General features: G+C 40.3%; 1 protein-coding gene and 1 pseudogene across 2 annotated transcripts in view; one reads left to right on the forward strand and one right to left on the reverse strand.

Annotated features, from left to right (window-relative positions):
- Window positions 1-1,421: 1,421 nt before the first annotated feature.
- Window positions 1,422-3,001, reverse strand: LOC138025323 (uncharacterized; annotated as a pseudogene).
- Window positions 2,953-19,488, forward strand: part of LOC138026722 (delta(14)-sterol reductase LBR-like) — a 22,671-nt gene continuing 6,135 nt past the window's right edge. The window contains exons 1-9 of one of the 2 annotated variants that reach the window (XM_068874171.1): window positions 2,987-3,086; window positions 3,207-3,289; window positions 4,469-4,523; window positions 5,018-5,209; window positions 6,623-6,726; window positions 13,906-14,025; window positions 14,271-14,439; window positions 15,591-15,671; window positions 18,752-18,874. In XM_068874171.1, coding sequence (XP_068730272.1) covers window positions 3,038-3,086; window positions 3,207-3,289; window positions 4,469-4,523; window positions 5,018-5,209; window positions 6,623-6,726; window positions 13,906-14,025; window positions 14,271-14,439; window positions 15,591-15,671; window positions 18,752-18,874 — 976 coding nt within the window. In that variant the 5' untranslated portion in view covers window positions 2,987-3,037. Of the gene's footprint in view, window positions 3,290-4,468; window positions 4,524-5,017; window positions 5,210-6,622; window positions 6,727-13,905; window positions 14,026-14,270; window positions 14,440-15,590; window positions 15,672-18,751; window positions 18,875-19,488 lie in introns of both variants that reach the window. The other variant, XM_068874170.1, reaches the window with a different exon arrangement.

Raw genomic sequence — 19,488 nt, forward strand, 5'->3', positions numbered from 1 at the left:
CACTAGGTGGGAATATGTAAGGTTTGGTAGTATTGCTGTTTTAAAAAGCACATGGTTAGCATTTGTAGGAATCAAGTTTCTAAGTCTCATAAGGACGCCAGTTTTCTGACTGGCTTTTTTACAAATCGTATTAATTCAGCTCAGAATCTATTATGACACCTACAATCGGCGTCAAAATTGTTGAGACACTCTTGTCCTTTAGAGTCGATTTCAAGCTCGGCGGCGCAAATGGCCCCCTCCTCCGCACGCCCGGGACAATGTTGTGTTTTTCTGTTTTCTACGAGCCTTGTCGACAGCGGTACAACATTGATTAGGGTGGGGGAGGGAGGGGTATCCCGGAAACGTATTTTCTGGACAAGTTTTCTTTGCAAACAATGAATGTCTCGTTGCCAGTGTGCTCTGTTGGCAACTGTCTCAACTAATTTTGTCGCCGATTATGGCCTTGAGAGAACTAGTTGTATTAATATCATGATTGTTTAATCTGATTACTTGAGTGATGTTATCATCGTTTTGGCTGTAGCCAATATTCAGAATTTGATATTTCTTCAAGTTCCCTACTAAAAGATTTGAGTTGTACCATTCAGTGGCGCTTTCCTTTAGCCTAACATAACAGAGGACTGATCTCACCCTATGTGATAGATCTGATGATCGTCAGCGTACATAGACAAGTTAGTTGTTACACAGTACGACAAATCGTTATGAAATGTATTCCAAAGTAAGGGGCCTAGAGCGGAGCCCTGTGGACAGCCTCGGTTAACAGTCCTACTTGAACTGAGAAGGTCTCCAATCTTCACACGATAATTGCGATCACACAGATAACTCTCCAGAAGCCGAACTGTGCTGTTCTCAAAGCCTTAAGCTTTGAGCTTACTCAATAATGATGGTGGATAGAGTGAATCAAACGCTTTTGACATGTCAGTTGACAGTAAGCTCACAACCAGATTGTCATCTCTTGCATGTCTCCAGCCCTCCACTAATTGAATCAGAGCTGTCTCACTACTGTGTCCACTGCTGTAAGCCGATGAGTTAACAAACATACGATCTTCAAAGCCCGTAGAAACTTGTGCGCCTATTGGTTGTTCGAAAACTTTGTCAACACACTGTAGGACAGTTATAGGGCGGTCGTTTTCCTTAGCGTTGTTATCGTCCTTTTTGTAGACAGGAGTCCAGACTCCACGCTTCAAATCACTTGGCCAGACACAATAGGCCATTTCCGAGTTCATGTCTACCTCCTCTTCAAAGCGAGTCTAAGTGCGAAGGTTTTGTGATGGTAATTAGTTCTACTTTACATAAGAATGACTACTAATTTACATAACAAAAACTTCGCACTTAGCCTCGCTTTGAAGAGGAGCCAGGCAAGAACTCGGAAATGGCCTATTAAGTATACATGAATTGAAAAGAGTAGTAAGTGGTTTGGCAAATTCATCAGCTGCAATTTTCAAGACTTTTGCTGGGATATTGTCACAGGCAGTGACCTTGTTAGTGTTTAGTGATTCTAAAGCAGCTAGGACTTGTCCTCGCGTGATAGGTTTTTACTTCAAGATTGCATGACCAGTTTTCACTTTTCTGTTGTATTCTAAGAACACTTGGATGATCCTTAAAATCGTCCAGTGATTTAAGCCTGGCGTTGTTACCACCGATCCCATCAGCTATTGTGGACAAGTAATCCTCAAGTATTTCAGACACCTGCTTTTGACTTTTAACTGCGGTGACCTCAACTTTCAGCTGGATGTCTGTGCTCGTTGAGCAATCCTTTGTATTCAGGAACGGCTTGAATGTTTTAAAAAAGTCTCTTGGGTTACTCTTAAGGTCAGCAGCTTTGGTTTTCCACTAGTTCTTTATGGCAATCCGCCTCTGTTTCGTTGCCTCGTTTCTTGTCTTGCGCCTCAGCTCCCAGGTTACTGGAGTTTTATTTTTCAAATACTTTGCATTAACCTTTTGTTTGGCTCGAATTGCACTCTTCCATTCAGATGTCATATATGGCACATCTTTATCACGTACTATATTTTTCTTTACAGGTGCTAAGTCATTCAATACATCATTCACTATTAAAATCCAGGCGTGTACTTGATCGTCTACTTCATCGAATAATTGAATAATGTGACAGGGAACCGAGTCAAGGTGACGCTTAAATAGTTCTGAATCAAAGTTTTTAAAAATTCTAAAATTAATTATCTTGGGTTTGTTCAGATTTATTTTCTGCTTAAGAGCCCCGTAGATAAGTGCATGATCACTCAGACAAGGATAATAGTTACCGGAATATTGAAATAATTCAGGTCTGTTGCTGAGTAATACATCGATGAGACTTTCTGTTATGATTGTACCACGCTTTTCGGTTCTTGTTGGCTTCGTGATTAAGCAGTCAAAACCTTGTTCAACTTCTAGATCCAGAAGGAGTTTTGCCCTCAGATCTGTCAGGACAAATTCGGTCCAAGTTCAAGTCGCCTATTATGACAACATGGGTGCTTTTTAGACTCGTTCAGTTGCAGATTTCACTGAGTTCCTTTTCAAGTAGAAGTTGATATTCACCGCATAAAGCTTTCGGAGGACGATAGACACCAATAATTACCATATTGCCGGTTTCTGTATATACATACAAGAATCTCAATGAATAAAAGTTGAATTACGAGCTCAAAGCAGTTGCAGATTGGATGAAATCCAACAGATCAGCACTTAGCGTCCTTAAAATTAAAATTAACAAGAGGCTCCTTGTAGCGTACACTTTTGTCGAAGGATTTTTTAGCCGATTTCCTTTACAGTTCACAGTATCTTGGTCAATATCCCGTTTCAATTCCGTAGTCCGAAGTCCAAAGTCCAAAGTCCAGAGTCCAAAGTCCTAATTTTACATTTCCTGACCCAATAATAGGTTAAGTGCGAACAGCCCTTATCTCTGAAATAGACAATCGCGTTTGGGGTTCCTGTGGCCTGTACTTCTTCCACAGTCTCCTCTGCTCTCTTGTGGGGATCCAGGAACCTCTGCGATTTTAAGAAAGGAGGGCATACCTCGGCGTTCAGCACAATACTCGCCGTAACAGATATGAAACCAACTAAAAGAAGTCATGGGTATGAGTTTGGTGGACCTGTAGGTGTGTTCTTTTTGATGATCGCATTACCGGCAATGGTTTTGGGATCCGCTTTGTTCTGTAACAGCAAATCCTGTTCAGTCCGTGAGAAGCCAATAATTCCTCCTTTCTGGGGATTTAAAGGTGCATTTTTTGATGTGGGTCATTTGATAGTTGATGGGTGGATCATATTTCAAGCCATAATTTACATGCTGCCCTTTGGAAAGGTAAATCTTGTTCTGTGAGTCGGTTGTAGTTTGACGTGAGATTCAGGCAAAGTACTTTCTGAGCTAGTATTAAAACATCCCAGGGTACATGTAGCTCAGAAAGCATCTTCACAATTTTATACAAGTAATGAATGCATGCACAAGCGAGAATCTCATATGAGACAAGGCAGTATAAAGCTTGCTTGAAGATTTAAGGGGAGCAAACAGATTCCTTGCCTTGCCCGCTTTCGTTACTGTGCTTATGTTTACGGAGAACGCTGCTGTTTTATGAGTCAAATGAGTCAATGAGTCAATGAGTCATGAGACTCACAGTCAATATAGCAATAATTTGTTGATTAAGCCTAAGCCCTCCTTTCAGTGATTAGGCCTAAGCACTCTCTGAAATTTTAGCTTTCATTTTATGGTTTAATTAACTACACTAACTCGTTGACTCATTGACTCATTGACACTCATGTTTATGTGGGGTTGATCAAGTTATGTTTTTTTGCCGATGAGAGCATCATGTGCACAGGGCAATAGGCATGAAAGATTCACATTGTGACAGTGTGACAGTAGCTGATATGTGGCCAGTCCTCTGCCATTGTGTTTGCATCTTCAGGCCTACTAAGTGTTTTGCCACCAGTTGGAAATCAAACTTCTTCCATGTCATTCATGAGCAGATTCATTTGGTCACTTATTGTTTACATGTTGATAAGCGCTATTTGTCGCTGTTTCAGTTTGTTTGTATTTCCACTAGCTTCCATGTAACAGTATATTTCCAATTGAGATTCCCATTTCCTAAAACTATCTGCCATTCATACCAGTAAGCCAAGACGCATAATGCTGGTTGATTAACTCTTGTCTATTTTCACGAGTTTGAATACAGTTGAGTTGTTTATTTTGGGTCTTTGTGCTCTTTACTGCGTGTAAGCAGCACTTATAAACAATGCATTAAACCCTTATTGTCTGCAATAAAACATGATGAGCAAGAAACTGACAAATGCCAGTGCCTAATTAATGATTATACTAGCAGTTCTCATTGACAAATGAGTGCTGTCGTTAAAGGTGTTTTTGAATGCAACTAACGTAAGATGTGGCATTTGACCTGAGATGGGGTGTACACCCCATGTCAGGTCAAATGCCACATCTTAAAATTCTTGCTGAAAAGAACGCTTTTGCGAACTCTTATTGTTTTTTCAGGTGGTGCAAGGACGGGTTTTAGAAAATGGAAGTGCTCTTGATTACAGAATTAATGGTAACTATATTTGAAAAAGTGGTTGTATTTAGTTTTGTATTTCACAGTGATTGGATTAAACACGTTTTCTTTGGTCCCGTTCCAGCAACACAGTTTTGCAGCATTAACCACTAAGATTGTGCATTGGTATTATAGTAATAATTAATAAATTTTTGTGTCCACGAAATACTCCTATTTGCAGACCCCTTTAATAAGTCAAAGTACAGGCATAGTCTTACATTGTCTCAAAGCTTTTCTGATATAAATGCAAGCATGGATAGAAATTAATACCCATTGTATCAGGAAGTAGCCAATGTCATCCTTTGATTTAGAAAATATTACTAAGTACATGTATTTTGGTTTCTTGATTCTGAATGGTTGCCATCTTGTATCTTTAACTGGGGATTATTTGGAATTCCTTAAGTCTCTTTCCACCCCCTCTCCCTCCATATGGACTTGATGTATAGTAATTACAACTTTCAGTAACAGCTTATCTCTTCTTTTATTTTATTCAGGGTTTTTGGCTTTGACACTCTGTGTCACAGGATTTGCAGCTTGTCTTTACTTTAAAGTTGATGTTACCTTAGTCTATGACTGTTTTATTGGAATTACAACAGCAACACTTTGCTGGTCTGTTGTCGTTGCCATCCTTGTGTATGCAATGGCTTGCATGCAGAAGACAGGACTGTCGCCACGTGGAAACACAGGTAAAGTGTCCAAGCTCACTGCCATTAAGGCTTCATTCACCACATCCATTAGTCATCATTAATCACTCTTCCCCTTTCTCCATTGATGAGTAAAATCGTCTGGTGCTAGAAAGAGTAAATTGAGTGGTACTCATGAAAGTGAGGGTGTTAAATTCTGTTGGAACATGTCTTATGAGACCCTTTAGGGGGTGGGGGAAGAGGACTTGTAACCCATAAATTTCTGGCCTAAATATCTTGTCTCCTGTTAATTCCTGTGGTTTGTATACCTATAATGCCTATAATGCCAGTTACTACTGATGATGTCATTGTGTGCAATATGTTTGGGTACTGTATGTACAACATTTTTCATGGGTGTTTCGTTCTATGGAGAGGCCGATATTAGTAGACTTTGTGAATCACTATTTTATGGAAAAAATGCAAATACCGTTAATCACATTTTTAAAGTATTATTTTCACTTTTTGTTCCTTTCGTTGACCAACGAACCTATTTTATTATTTTAAGAAATGACAACTTTGATGCTCGTTATCCCGGAATGTCTTCTTCAAATTTCCTTTATCTGGTTAATTTTCCCCCCAATAGGCCATTTCTGAGTTCATGTCTGCCTCCTCTTCATAGTGAATCTTAGTGCAAAGTTTTTGTTATGAAAATTAGTCAATTACCATCACAAAAACTTCGCACTTACACTCGCTTTGAACAGGAGACCTGTACAGACATGAACTCTGAAATGGCCTATTGTCCTGTATCCCTATAGTTCTGTAGCTAAATATCCTGTATCCCAATGACACCTAATAGGGCCTCCCTTATACATGTAAGCGGTGTCCATTCTTATAACAGGGGACACCTTTACCCATACCCTACAGCTCATGTTGAACACTTCTTCGGGAAAGTCAAAATTGAAATGTGCTTGTGAATCCTTGATGAACATATCAGACTTTTTTTATGAGACTACAGGTGTCACATGAGAATGAACATTCTGATGTAAATTATTTGAGGATTGCTTTTCATCGATTGGACAGTACACTATGACACTGAACAAGAGATTTTTCATTCCCAGTGGGGAGCTACAACAGGTTCACCTTCTTGGGGTATATTAATTTACCCATTATCTCACACACTGCAGATCCCCCCCCCCCCCTCTCTCTCCATTATCAATGTTGCTAGCAAATTACCCAAAGTGACCCATGAAACTTGATCAGGCAACACTAGAAGGGGGAGGGAGGGGGAAGTTGGGAAAGGGTGGAATTCTTGATCTGACAGGCCTTGAAAGCTATAAAAGGTATTTTTATTGAGAGTTTCAAACCAATAATTCTGCAACCTGTTGTAGCATTTACCAAACTGGTACTTTGCAATAAAGGCTTTGGCTTTTTGTTTTGTTTACTTTAAAAAGAATAAAAGGTTGGTCTTTTTTCCAGGAAATATTATTTATGACTTTTTTATGGGACACCAACTTAATCCGCGATGGGGAAAGTTCGACTTCAAGTTGTTTTTCGAAATACGCGCTGGACTCATCGGCTGGGTGAGATAAATATTAATCCCATTACCATTATAATTGTCTTTTTATCATGAACTCGAGTGCATTTTGTGAGTTATGGGCACAAGTGATGATTTGAAAGTTCTCAAAACTGCACTTGCTGTAATTTTGAGACCTTTTCAAGGGAACTGGCACTTCAACAATGAAAAGACTTTAAATGACACGAAATATTTTCAGACAAAGCGTTTGTATCCCAAATAAATAAATCGTAGAATCGTCTATTTTTGCTTTCAAATTTCGCGGGCGCCACCATCTTGAATAATTATGACGTGTAACAGTTGCCATATTGTTATTAGACAAAAGCTCTTTGTGTCAGAACAATAGGGCAACTGTAATACGTCACAATTATTCAAGATGGCGGCGCCCGCGAAATTTGAAAGTGAAAATGAGCGATTTTAAAATTCACTTTTCCCTGATATAAAACACTTTTTTAAAAACAAATTTTAAACCAACTTGTTTGTAAACATAATTTCCTTCGGTTTAAACTTATTCTGTAGTAAGAGTGGATCGAGGTTGCCTTTAAAACATCACAAGCGACCATAATCCATTATACGAGCATGTTCATACCATTTGTTATTTCCTCAACAGAATTACTCCATCTCCGTTTTTGTAGCAACCTCTGTATTGCACTCTATAATAACCACTTTGTTTCCACCACTCATCTGGACTCTCGAGCTAGATGATATATGGACGCGTTGCCCAGCCAAGCCACCAGGCCGTTTATTTGACATTGAAATGGGTAGAAAACATTTATACATCAATAAAGAGAAGAGCAACGCACCAGAGCCGAACACGAAAACCCCTAAAACCAGCATTTGGAAAAACACGGGGAACGTGTATCCCTGACCAAGGCAGTGGTGGGACCCATGGAGTCTAGGGTATTCTTATTGAAAAACAATATTTACAAATTAACATGTAAAAAAAAACGCTATCATATACAGCCTAAGAAAGGCATAAAACATTTCTTTCGGCTTGATATAACAATAAACGAAACTGACAAGTAGTGTACGCAGCGAAGGCTGACCGTGGAATGACTTAGTCTACTAACGCCTGCAAACTATAAACCAATGATGAAATGGTATATGAAATGAATAATACATGAACTGCGGATATGAAATCAAGTGAAGCTATGATCTTCGCAGTTATGAACGCAATTTTTACAATTGCGTAGAGAAGCCTGAAAAATTCAGGACTTCAATGGGGTTTGAACCCGTGACCTCGCGATTCCGGTTCGATGCTCTAACCAACTGAGCTGTGAAGCCACTGACGTTGGGAGCTGGTCATTTGTGGGTTCAAATGGTCCCGTGAGGAATGAATCAAACCCCGCGTTGAAGTCCTGAATTTTTCAGGCTTCTCTACGCAATTATAAAAATTGCGTTCATTACTGCGAAGATCATAGCTTCACTTGAAACTATAAACCAGCCATGCGCACCTAACACGGCCTACCAGGCCTCTGATACGTCCAGCAAAATAGCAATTTATGCTAATTTACAATTATCACAAATTACATTATTCATGCATCGACATCGACCAACCAGAAACGCAATATTCTGTCGAGTACATAATAAAGCACAAAACTGCAATGTTCTCAGAATGAAAAGACAAAAAACCTATTGTTAGTGTTGTTTTCGTTGTAAACAGAAAATCATCTTTAAAATGCTATTTGTGAAGCCTTAGCTTGGAGTTGCCTGTAGTGTGGGTGTTATAATTAATAAAAGATGGACTTCATTCAAGCCCCACTTATTTCATGTCATTTCATTGCATGTTTCTTAGGAAGAAACTTAATTTTTAGGACAAATAAATAAGTCCTTGATCGTTATAGAATACCGTAAAATTCCGAAAATAAACTCGGGGGCTTATAGAGGGTCTGGACGGTCTGGATGGGGCAGGAGAGGAAGGGGAGGGGGGGGGGGGGAATCGGGGTGCAGATGTCAGTTGTCAGCTAAAATCTCGTCCATTTGTCAACCTTCAAAAACCTCATAGCAGACTAGCCTGGTCTGTTCTGGATATGCTCTTGGTGTACGCTGTCAGAACTGCCTTTTCATGGCTGGTGCGACTTAGACTTATCTGGCTCGTTTTACTGCTAGCGATGGAAGGCAAGTGCAACCAGCTCAAACTGGTGCATCGAAACACTCAATCCATGGTCTCGACGTTTAACGAATTCACTCTCATTGTAAATAAATATCCACTGGATATAGTAACATTGGTGCGACTTGGATGAAAAATAACAAAGAGCTGTTAGAATACGTCTCGCTTCCGGGTTTCTCTAGGGAGTTTCGAAATCGAGATATTATCAGAGGAGGGGGCGTAGGCGCTTATATACGGGACACATACGCAGGATAGACATTGAAAATATCCAGCCCGAATTCGAACATTTGTGGCTCGAAGTTCCAGGAAAGAACAAACACAGCAAGCTTTTCTGGGTACTTTTTACCGGTCTGAGGCTATGCGCAAACCCTCAGTGTGGCTGGAAAAATCTGAAGATCTATTGAGCTATATCACAGCACACTGGGATGGTCTTCTGGTCTTAACCGGGGACCTGAACTTTGACCTGCTGGGGATTTCTGATGCCCCTACGCGGCGCTATACCACCTTACTTGAACAGGTCATCGACAAACCCACATGAGTAACCCAGAAATCGCGCACTCTGCACGATCATATTATTGTTAATGATGTCGCTAAGCTTACCTGTCATGGGTGATACCCTGCGGAATCGTGAGCGATCATGATGGTCCTTTTGCTTGTGTAAATATTCGGGTGTCTCGTTTCCAGCCGGAATCTCAAGAATTTTAGCGAGAAGACCTTTTAGAGGACCTTGCGACACAGCCTTTCTCATTCATTACGTCAAGTGATGACCCTGACACGCCCTTCCGCAACCTGGATGGACTCTGACGTCATTCGTACCCTGCAGGCACAAAGGGATTGCCTCAGACGAGAAGCGCATCAAACTAACTCCACATCGTCATGGTCCGCCTTTTGTGAGGTGTGCAACAAGATAAAGAGTGCGATACGGTAAGCTCGGAAGGTGCTCATGGAAAAGGCCCAGCTCTCCGCTAAATCCAAGGATACCTGGCGAGTTGTGCACGGTATCCTGAACCCTTCCCGCCAACCACTGCGGTTGGATCCTGAAAAACTAAACTCTTATTTTGCGTCTTCCGCGAAACGCACGCTTCAAAATGCTGAATCCGTAACTGTTGATGAGTTATACAAATTGATTCGTAGTCTACCGGACAAAGAGGACACTTACCGACTCCTTAAGCACTTAAGAAGTGATTGCTCTACCGGGCCGGACCGCTCGCTTTGTGAAGCTCCCGCAGACCATTAAGCTGTCCCATTAACTTCGATTATTAATATCTGTATATCCAAGGGGTATTTTCCGCATGCATGGAAAGTGGCGCAGATAAGTCCCATTCCGAAATTTGATATGCCCAGTTCTCTCTAAAGTTTTTGAAAAGCTTGCCGCCAATCAAATGGCGGGTTACTGCGAAGAGAAAGATGTTATTAGAGAGTCAGACACCATCTCCAGCTTCAGGAAAGGCCATTCGACTACTACTGTTCCTCTTCGCTTAAGAGATGAAGAGAAAGGAAGTGACGCTAATGGTTTTGGCGGACTTTTCGAAAGCATTTGATATGGCGTGTTTCAAAACGACAATAAACAACCTGTGTCTTCTCGGTTTTTATAGGAACTTTCTGTAATGGCTAGCCAACTACCTCTGCGGGAGGCAGCACTATGTTCAAATTGATGATCGTAAATCATCACTACCTCAGTCCGAGTTTGGAGTACCACAAGGCTCCATTCTTGGTCCGATGCTGTTCAATCTCTACGTAACTGACTCCAGGGTTAGGGTTTAGGGGTTTTGGTTTACCCTTAACCCTAACCTTCGTGATACAGTTAGCAGCTTCCAATATGCAGACGACACCACCATTTACAGCAGCTGCCCAGTACCAAACATCACGTGAATACAGCCCTAGGGAACCTCAGTAGCTGGTCGGATGAGTGCAGTCTCGCCCTGAACGCTTCGAAGACGAAGGCGATGTTAGTAACGACGCAGCAGATGTCCCGAAGGTACTCCCTTGATGCTTTTCCACTTGGCCTGAAGGTATCCGATGCCCCTCTAGAGCTCCAGGCAGTCTCTAAGCTTTTGGACGTCCACTTGGACTCTCATCTGAAGTGGGATCACCATGTTAACCCATGTCCTGCTATGGAACACTCTGGTCACTAAGGAAACTTAACATTTTACTGACTTTAAGCTCCAAAAATATTTAGTAGAAACACTCATTTTGTCTAAATTAAGTTATTGCGATACAATATTCTATCCGCTTCCCAAATTCCTTCTTTTAAGGTTGCAACGTTTACAATTTGCTGTGGCCAGTTTCAATCAGTTCTAACTACTAAATCTCTACAATCTTAGACTTAAAATGGGTTCCTGTAACTGAACTTAGGGACTACTCCTTGTTAAAACTAACTTACAAATCACTTTATAATAGCACCTCCCGGCCTTCTTATCTAAACTTAGAAACTGTTAAAACAACTAGAGGCCTTAGATCTAACTCAACAATCAGATTAGTGGTCCCCCCTACTTCCGGTATTGTCAAGATTCAGCAGCTATACTTTTTAATTCTCTACCCGCGCATGTAAGAAACTGTTCCGATTTTCGCCTTTGTTGCACCCATTGTAAGGAGGACTTAAAAGCACGCGCTCGCACAGTAAGCTATACATAAATGGAATCGGAAAAGTTGCTCTTTAAGGAAGTTTTCAGCTTCAGTGCCCATCCTTTTTTCAGCGGTTGCGAAATACCGTCCTGTTTCTTGCGTTTTGCACCTTATGTAAGGAAAATTTAATTAAGGACGCGCCACACTTGGATATATGTGAAAATTTGTTAATAGTTAGTCATAAGTTATAATATTGTACATACATTTTTCTTAGTATAGGTTAATTTAGCTTTAGTTTTTAGGCTTTTCACAGGGGAAGAGCCACTTTGTGGATATACTGTGAATAAATAAATAAATAATAATAATAATAATTATTATTATTATCAGTTGCCAGTTGTCAGTTAAGTGGCTGTTAATAATTAATTGAAGACATAAAAATATTCGGGTTGACCTATTTTATAGAAAAAGATACTTAAAGTAAATGCAAAATCCCTATTTTATACTTTTCCTTCATCAAACATTAACAAGCATAATTTCTTGCAAGAAAGTGCTTAAGTTATGCGTGATTTTCAAGTTGCTTGAAGTGATGTCATCTACAAAAATGCCTTACAAATCCAGTCAAAAACGAGCTCGTACTGGCCTTCCGGATCGCGAAGTGGTACCCGATGGAGGAGGTATGTCGTGGTCCCCAATTTCGAGGCTGTCGTGTTCCGAGTCAGTCTGGTATTCATTCACTTGTGGAGGTCGCTCATCACCAACAGTCAAGGAAATTGATGAGTTATCCACGAACGTGAGTTGCGTCACATGTTGAGATGCCAACTCATCTTCATCCTCTCTCTAAGTCCACTTCTAGGGCAATGAGTGGATTGCTCAGCGTAAACTGCTGGCGGAAGCGCCCCTGCAACGGTTCCCTAAAAGTGCTCATTTATACACGAGACCTTGTTTATAGCATCTTGAAGAGACGCTTGCGCTTTCCCAGTTCTTCGAGCGTGGATGCCACTTAGTCAAGAAGCTAGTTCGATAGTGCCTGCGGCAATATCCTGTACAACAAGAGTCTTATCCAATGACAAACCCCGTGAACCTGAGTAAATGAGCATATTTGATCGATTTGGTAGCTTTTTCCTTCCTCTCCATTCCCGTTACCAGAGCCTTGGATCGACCCAAAGCTCTCTTCTCCCCCTTAGTCAAGAGAAGAGCTCTGGGGTCGAGATTGCCTTCCCGACCAAAGTGTTAACTGTTTTCTCTCTAATGGTCAGTCAACACACTTTTGTCTAGGAAGAAACTATCAACCTTAGGCAAATTAATTTCACTCTGTTATCTCTCGTTTCGTTATCCTTGCTTCAAAAACTCGTTAACAATTCATGAGCCTACGAGCCAATCAAAACACCGTTAAAACGTCACATGTATGAGCTTTATATCCTGATAAAACACTCCTCGTTAGTATTCTTCATGTAAAGAATAATAATAAGGCATAGCTTATTTTTCTTGTGTGCTAATATTCTCCTGTCACAATTTGAACCATTGTTCTGAGTCCAGAGGGACACGCATAAACCTCATGCCCTCCAACGATCTCTAAAGCGTGGCCTTCAATTGAGGATAATTTAACGGATATGCTAGGGTCAAATTGTCAAGACCTGTCAATGATTCTTATTCGGTCTGGATACGGTATAAAACTCATAAAGGTCAAAGATAATATTTTAATCGTAAAAGGCTATCAACAACGGATTTCACACGAATGTCCAAGGCAAAAGCCTCTTGTCAGTTCTCAGTTAAACCGACTGCAAATATCAGTTGTCAGTTAAATTTTCGGGTATTTGTCAGTTGACCCCTTCCAGACTCTCCTTGCCCTTTTTGAGAGGCTTATTTGTGGAGGGGCTTATGTACGGAGGGAAATTTGCGTTCCAAAAAAAAAAAAGTGTTGGTTGAGCACCGGGCTGTCACGCGGGAGTCTTAAAATAATTGAGGAGAAAGTGCTGCCTTTGTAATTACATCTGCAAATGGTTAGACTCTCTAGTCTTCTCGGATAAGGACGATAAACCGGAGGTCCCGTCTCACAACCCTTTAATGTTCTTAATCCTGTGGGACGTAAAAGAACCCGCACACTTGTCGCAAAGAGTAGGGCATGTAGTTCCCGGTGTTTTGGTCTGTCTTCTGTGATGTATCATGGTTGGGAGGGTAAATGCTCGGAGATATTAGCTACACCAAGCTACTCTAAAAATCCGAGGGTAAATAAAGATATATGATTTGATATGATATGACTGTACCGTTTTTGCTTTGTTTTATTTTGTATTTGAGGGCAATTTCCAAGTATAAGCCCCCGGGGGGCTTATATTCGAAGGAGCGATTTAACGGAGGGCTTTTGCGTTACAGGTTTGAGGGGCTTATATTTGGAGGGGTTTATACATGATCGAAGGGCCTATTTCCGAAATTTTACGGTATGATAAATATTGAAATTACTGTACGAAATGGTCTAGTCAAGTAAAACAGAACTGTCTTTCTTTGTAAATCAAGGTGATGATAAACTTCTGCATGGCTGCCAAGGAACACGAAAAGTACGGAGAAGTGTCCACATCAATGATCCTTGTGTGTGTGTTTCAGTTTCTCTATGTTGCGGACTGCCTGTTCTTCGAGGTACGGCTTCATCAGTAGTGTACAACAGATTTTCGCCGTTGCATCTCTTTGAAATTATCCTATCCTTATTATCTTATTATCTTAATTGTTTTAGGTTATCTTTTATTTTTGGAGGGCAGTTTTTATATGGGAATTCAGTTTCCCCCTATTGCTTTCCTTTACCTATTGTACTTACATACATATATAATTTCTTTTGTACATTGGTAAGAAGGTTTATTAAACTTAAACTTAAACTTTGATTTCAGTCGTCCTTTCTCTCCACCATGGATATCATAGAAGAAGGATTTGGCTTTATGCTGGCTTTTGGCGACATATCATTCGTTCCAGTCTTGTTTTCTTTGCATGCACGTTTCCTTGTGGATCACCCGGTTAAGTTGTCTTGGATAACTGCCACTGTAATCACAAGTTTGTTTGGTATGTTTACTGCACAACAAATCTGATGTTCAACTGAAACATATACCTAAACCTTACTTAAAGTGCCTAACACCTCAACTCACTTTTCCACTTTATTTATTCTCCGAAATCGTCCCAAATACACCGTGTTGCATTCAGCACCTGTTGATTTTTATTGGCTTTAAAAGACGGGAAAAGTGGTCATACTTTGATCAATAACTGAGCAATGAAGGGGAATGGGTTCGATACCGGGTTGACGTCGCAGACTGCTTTGCATTTAGATAGTTTATTGAAAACAGCGATGCAAATTGTTTGTGACGTCAATCCAGTATCGAACCCATTCCCTTTCATTGCTCGGTTTTGGATGGAAGTATGACCACTTTTCCCGTCTTTTAAAGCTAATAAAAAAGTAAAATTTCAATCAAAAGATTCTAAAAACAACACGATGTATTTGGGACGACTTCGGCGAAAAAGTAAAGCGCAAAAGTGTGTTGAGGTGATAGGTACTCCAAGGACCATGATACTGTAAGTTGGGACTCGCATTTTAACGCTTTTTTAAATATAGGAAAGGAAAGGAACTTTTTCTTTTTAAGTGTCTAGTCGATTTAGCGCTGGAACACTAATTGGGGACACTGTAAACTGAAATTAACAAATAGCGGAAATCAAGTCAAATGTTGGTTTTTGAGGAGAGGGGAAACCGGAGCACCCTGAGAAAACCTCTCGGTGCAGAGTAGAGAACGAACAAACGCAACCTACATATGACGCCGTGTCTGGGAATCGAACTCGGGCCACACTGGTGGGAGGCGAGTGCACCCACCACTGCGCCTCTCTATACTTATCAAGATTTCCTCTAGGAAGTTGGAAGTATACCACTCCGAAGCATCTATAGAACTTTGTGTTAGATTAGTATTAACGATCTTTATGTCGCTGCTCATAGCATAAAACGGATGATCATAAGGTGTACGTCAATATCATAAGTAAGATGGTTCTGGTAAATGTTTCACAGGAGTGGCCTAAGTGCTGATTCCTGAGGGTATGCCCTGGACACATTTTCCCACTCACTTACTACTGGACCCAGTTTGACTCTACCATAATGGTCTGTAAAATAAGAGTCAAATACCTTTTCCATCGTCAGCTCTTTCCATGAGGACAATTGTTTTTGGTTTTTGCAGTCATCGGATATGCTATTTTCCGTGGTTCAAACTCTCAGAAGGACAGATTCAGAGCAGATCCTCTTTCCGAGGAATTTAGGGGTAAGTGGCTTGAGTTGGCTCACATTAAGAACTTCCCGGTATAAACGTTTTTCCACAAACAAAGATATGTTTTGCTAGAAATTAAAAATACGGAATCCAATGATTTTTTTAGAGAACCCGAAAATATAACTGTTGGCTCATTTGGGCAATTTTTCCTTCCCGGAGGATTGCTTGACGCGGAGCCAAAAGGGCCTCAGCGAAGGAGGCTAGGGACCAGAAAATGTGAGAAGGTCGCGTTCTTGTGTTACTGATTTCCTAATTGCACTGCATGCGCAAGTCACGCAATTTACCCTGTCTACAATCTGAGGGGAGCACACCTCGTCCCTGACAAGCAGGCGGCTCGACTGTCTTTAAAAGGACCACTCTCATTGGCTTAATTGAACTGTACTAGACCTCTTTAGCTTGTACGTTTTGTTTTCCCATTTCAGACCACGTGATGTTCCAAAGGGAATTTTCCTTTTGTATTTACATACGTTATTCATACTTACACACGTGCATAAGACGGCATTTGAAAGAAACGTTTCCTTAGAGTAACGTCACGTGGTCTGAAATGAAAAAAACAAAACGTACACGCTAAAGAGGTCCATTCAAGGGCATATAGTAAGAAATGGAGGAAAGCAACTCTCCTAACCCATACAAGTTTTTCATTAAGATGAATCGCTGCTGATTCCTTCCACGTTCCACCTACACTCGCTGTCCCTGTACTATTTTGGAATTAGTAGGGCACCATTTGACATTTCAGTGATTTCATCCCAACAGCAGTATACCAAATGGATCTTCTCTTATACTTAACTTAATGTCCATTAGAAGTTTAAATTTGACCATTTCTTGTATGTCGACTTTTATACCGAATTGAGTTTTCTTTGGCTTAGAGATGGGACTTTCTAAAACCTGATAAATAAAGGCAGTGCCTTTCACAATATTGGCTTTATATAATATATTCCTTCACCGTTATATCAGCCTTGCTCTTTTTAGCTTGTTATAATATTTGCGTTTGGCGGAGGAGAACGCATTCTATTCGTGTCAATCCCATGGGATATCCCTCGGGTATCGATGGTTACGCCATACGATTTCAGCGTTTGGACGCCGTCTAGTACTGGCACACATGGCCTCGATTTCTACGGCTTGCTTAAGGGAGGGCAAGGCCGGATGGGGGTAATAACTGGATGGGTGACCGTCCGGCAATATCGCGTGCTGCACACTCCTGGAGTCACGCTGTTTGGCTATCCAGCAAGACGTTAAGGCTACTAATATCGAACAGAACTGATAATGCATTTTAACACATGTATTCCCTAATTGTTTTAATAAAATTATTAGCAACAAGGTAACAGTCAAAATACTCATAATGTGATACCTCCGTTACTGGACAAATATGTATACTAGACAGGGGTACAAAACGATTCTCCCAAAAATATCAACTACTCGATATGCAAGCGAGGTGGGTTCGTTTCCCAACGTCAAAATGAGCTGAGAGATTTAGAAGCCGAACTCCTTAGTATGGTATGCAGCGATGTTGAGATCGAGCCTGCCCTTCAAGATATCTCGGGAGAACAGCTCGGAAGGGGTCCTAATCGAGCTCCAGATGCGAGATTAGTTATCCATGCACATGGGTTCTGGAAGAAACAAAGATCAGTATTCTTTGGCGCTAGGGTCTGTCACCCAAATGCTGATTCGTATAGAGATCTGGAACTCCAAGAAAATATACCGCAATCACGAGAACGAGAAGAATCGCCTATACTCGAGGAGGGTTTGGACATTGAAGAAGGAACTTTTTACACCCCTTATTTTCAATAGGCGGTACGGAAAGGAGTGCTTGCAATACCATAGCAGACTGGCGCAGCTGATCTGCACCAAGAAAGGAGAAGATTATGCTAAAACAATTTCCTGGATACGAACAAGGACATCCTTCGCTTTATTAATATCCGCACTAATCTGCCTTAGAGGATCAAGAGCTAGAAGAAAGACCTTTTGTGACTTTAAGAACATTGATATTGACATTGAAATCCAAGAAGTATATTTTCCCATTCTCTATTTGATGCTGGTGGAGTGAAGTTTTTAGTATATTTTTATTATTTATAATGATTATGATTGTGAATATCATTTCTAGCATTTTAGTAGATCATATATTGTAAATTTAAGATTGTTTAAAAATTAATTAATAAAGTTATTGTTTTTGTTATTGTTATTATTATTATTATTATTATTATTAGTAGTAGTAGTAGTCGTTATTATTATTGTTATTATTATTATTATTATTATTATTATTATTATTATTGGTAGTAGTAGTAGTAGTAGTAGTAGTAGTAGTAGTAGTAAAACAATGTTTTAGTATGAACAAACTAATGTCTAATATAACCTATATCCACACTGAAATTCTCCTTACTGATCTCTGTACATTTCATTATAAAAGTAGTTTGGAGAATTTGTTGAAGGATCAAAGTGCTTTCTCCTCATAGATGAGTTTGTAAATTCTTGAAAGCTTTGCAGTTTTATCAGAAATAACACACAAACAGCGGTGACTAACATCAGATACAAACGGATCATTTGAAATTATCGTTTACTTGACGTTTCGTATGCTTCTGCATACATCTTCAGAAGTGACGGTTAGTACAAAATTGGAGTTTAAATATACTCAGTAACTTATTATTTATTAAGGAACAATAGAGGTGTTTGTGTGTTATTTCTGATGAAACTTAGATGGCCAAAGAAAAAGAGCCTTTGCAGTTTATTTTGTAAAAATAAAGTGAGGAGTAAAGTGATGTTTGTCTCGTCGGACTTGGGGTTAAAACAAAATAATGTCTAATGAGTGAAACATTGCTGTCTTGTGTGTAAAACAATGTTATCTTATGAGCAAAACAATGGTGCCTATGAAGAGGACTAAGGCAAACTTAAGTGACGATTTCAATGACGTTGTCGCCGTAAATGGCAAGGTCTCCTGAAGCCGAAACCAATTTTGTAGGTTGCAGTAAGGAAAAATCAAATATTTGCGAGCGTGTCCCTGATATTTACAAGAACTTTCGCTATTTCTAAAAATCTCTTATTTTCAAAAATTAAAACTCATCAATTTTATACCTTCCCAGACGCAGAAACCATTCTGACTTCATCTGGTAAACGACTGTTGGTCTCTGGCTGGTGGGGCCTGGTACGGCACCCAAATTATCTTGGTGACATTATTATGGGATTTGCGTGGACCTTTCCCTGCGGTACGTTTTCCTTTTTAACTAAGGGGGTATTTACATGAGACCGGGACAAACTCAGACCGGCATGAGTTCGTATCGGCCTCCATACATTTGTTCCTGTGCGTTTACATGAAACCGGCCTGGCAATGAACTCAGACCGGCCTGACTTCGTCTCGGTCCGAGAATTCTCGTACCGGTTCTGAGTTCATACCGTTCTTATGTAAATAACAACAAATCTCAGACTGGGTCGAGAAGTTTCAAGCCTGTATGGTTTTGGGTCAGCCATATATTTATTCGACAAAACATATCATTTCGTCCCGAAACCAGACACGAAGCATTTCGTACTGGTTTCATGTAAACGGGCTGCAAAAATTTCGTACCGGTACAAGTTCATAACGGTCTGAGTTCGTCCTGGTCTCATGTAAATACCTCCTAACTTTACATTTAACGGCACATTGTAATATATAGATTTAGCCAAGCCTAAAGGCGGAGCTCCCTGGTTATTTCGAATTGTCCGCGTTTTGATGTTTCCAGTCGCTGCTTTAATAATTAAATCATTTTCTTTGATTTCTTCTATAGAAAAATTCATTGCCTCATTGACCATGGTAAATATTTTACGCTAAGAACCGATATCGCAT

This window comes from Montipora capricornis, chromosome 12 (genome assembly GCF_036669925.1).
Source record: "Montipora capricornis isolate CH-2021 chromosome 12, ASM3666992v2, whole genome shotgun sequence".
NCBI classification, from domain to species: domain Eukaryota; kingdom Metazoa; phylum Cnidaria; class Anthozoa; order Scleractinia; family Acroporidae; genus Montipora; species Montipora capricornis.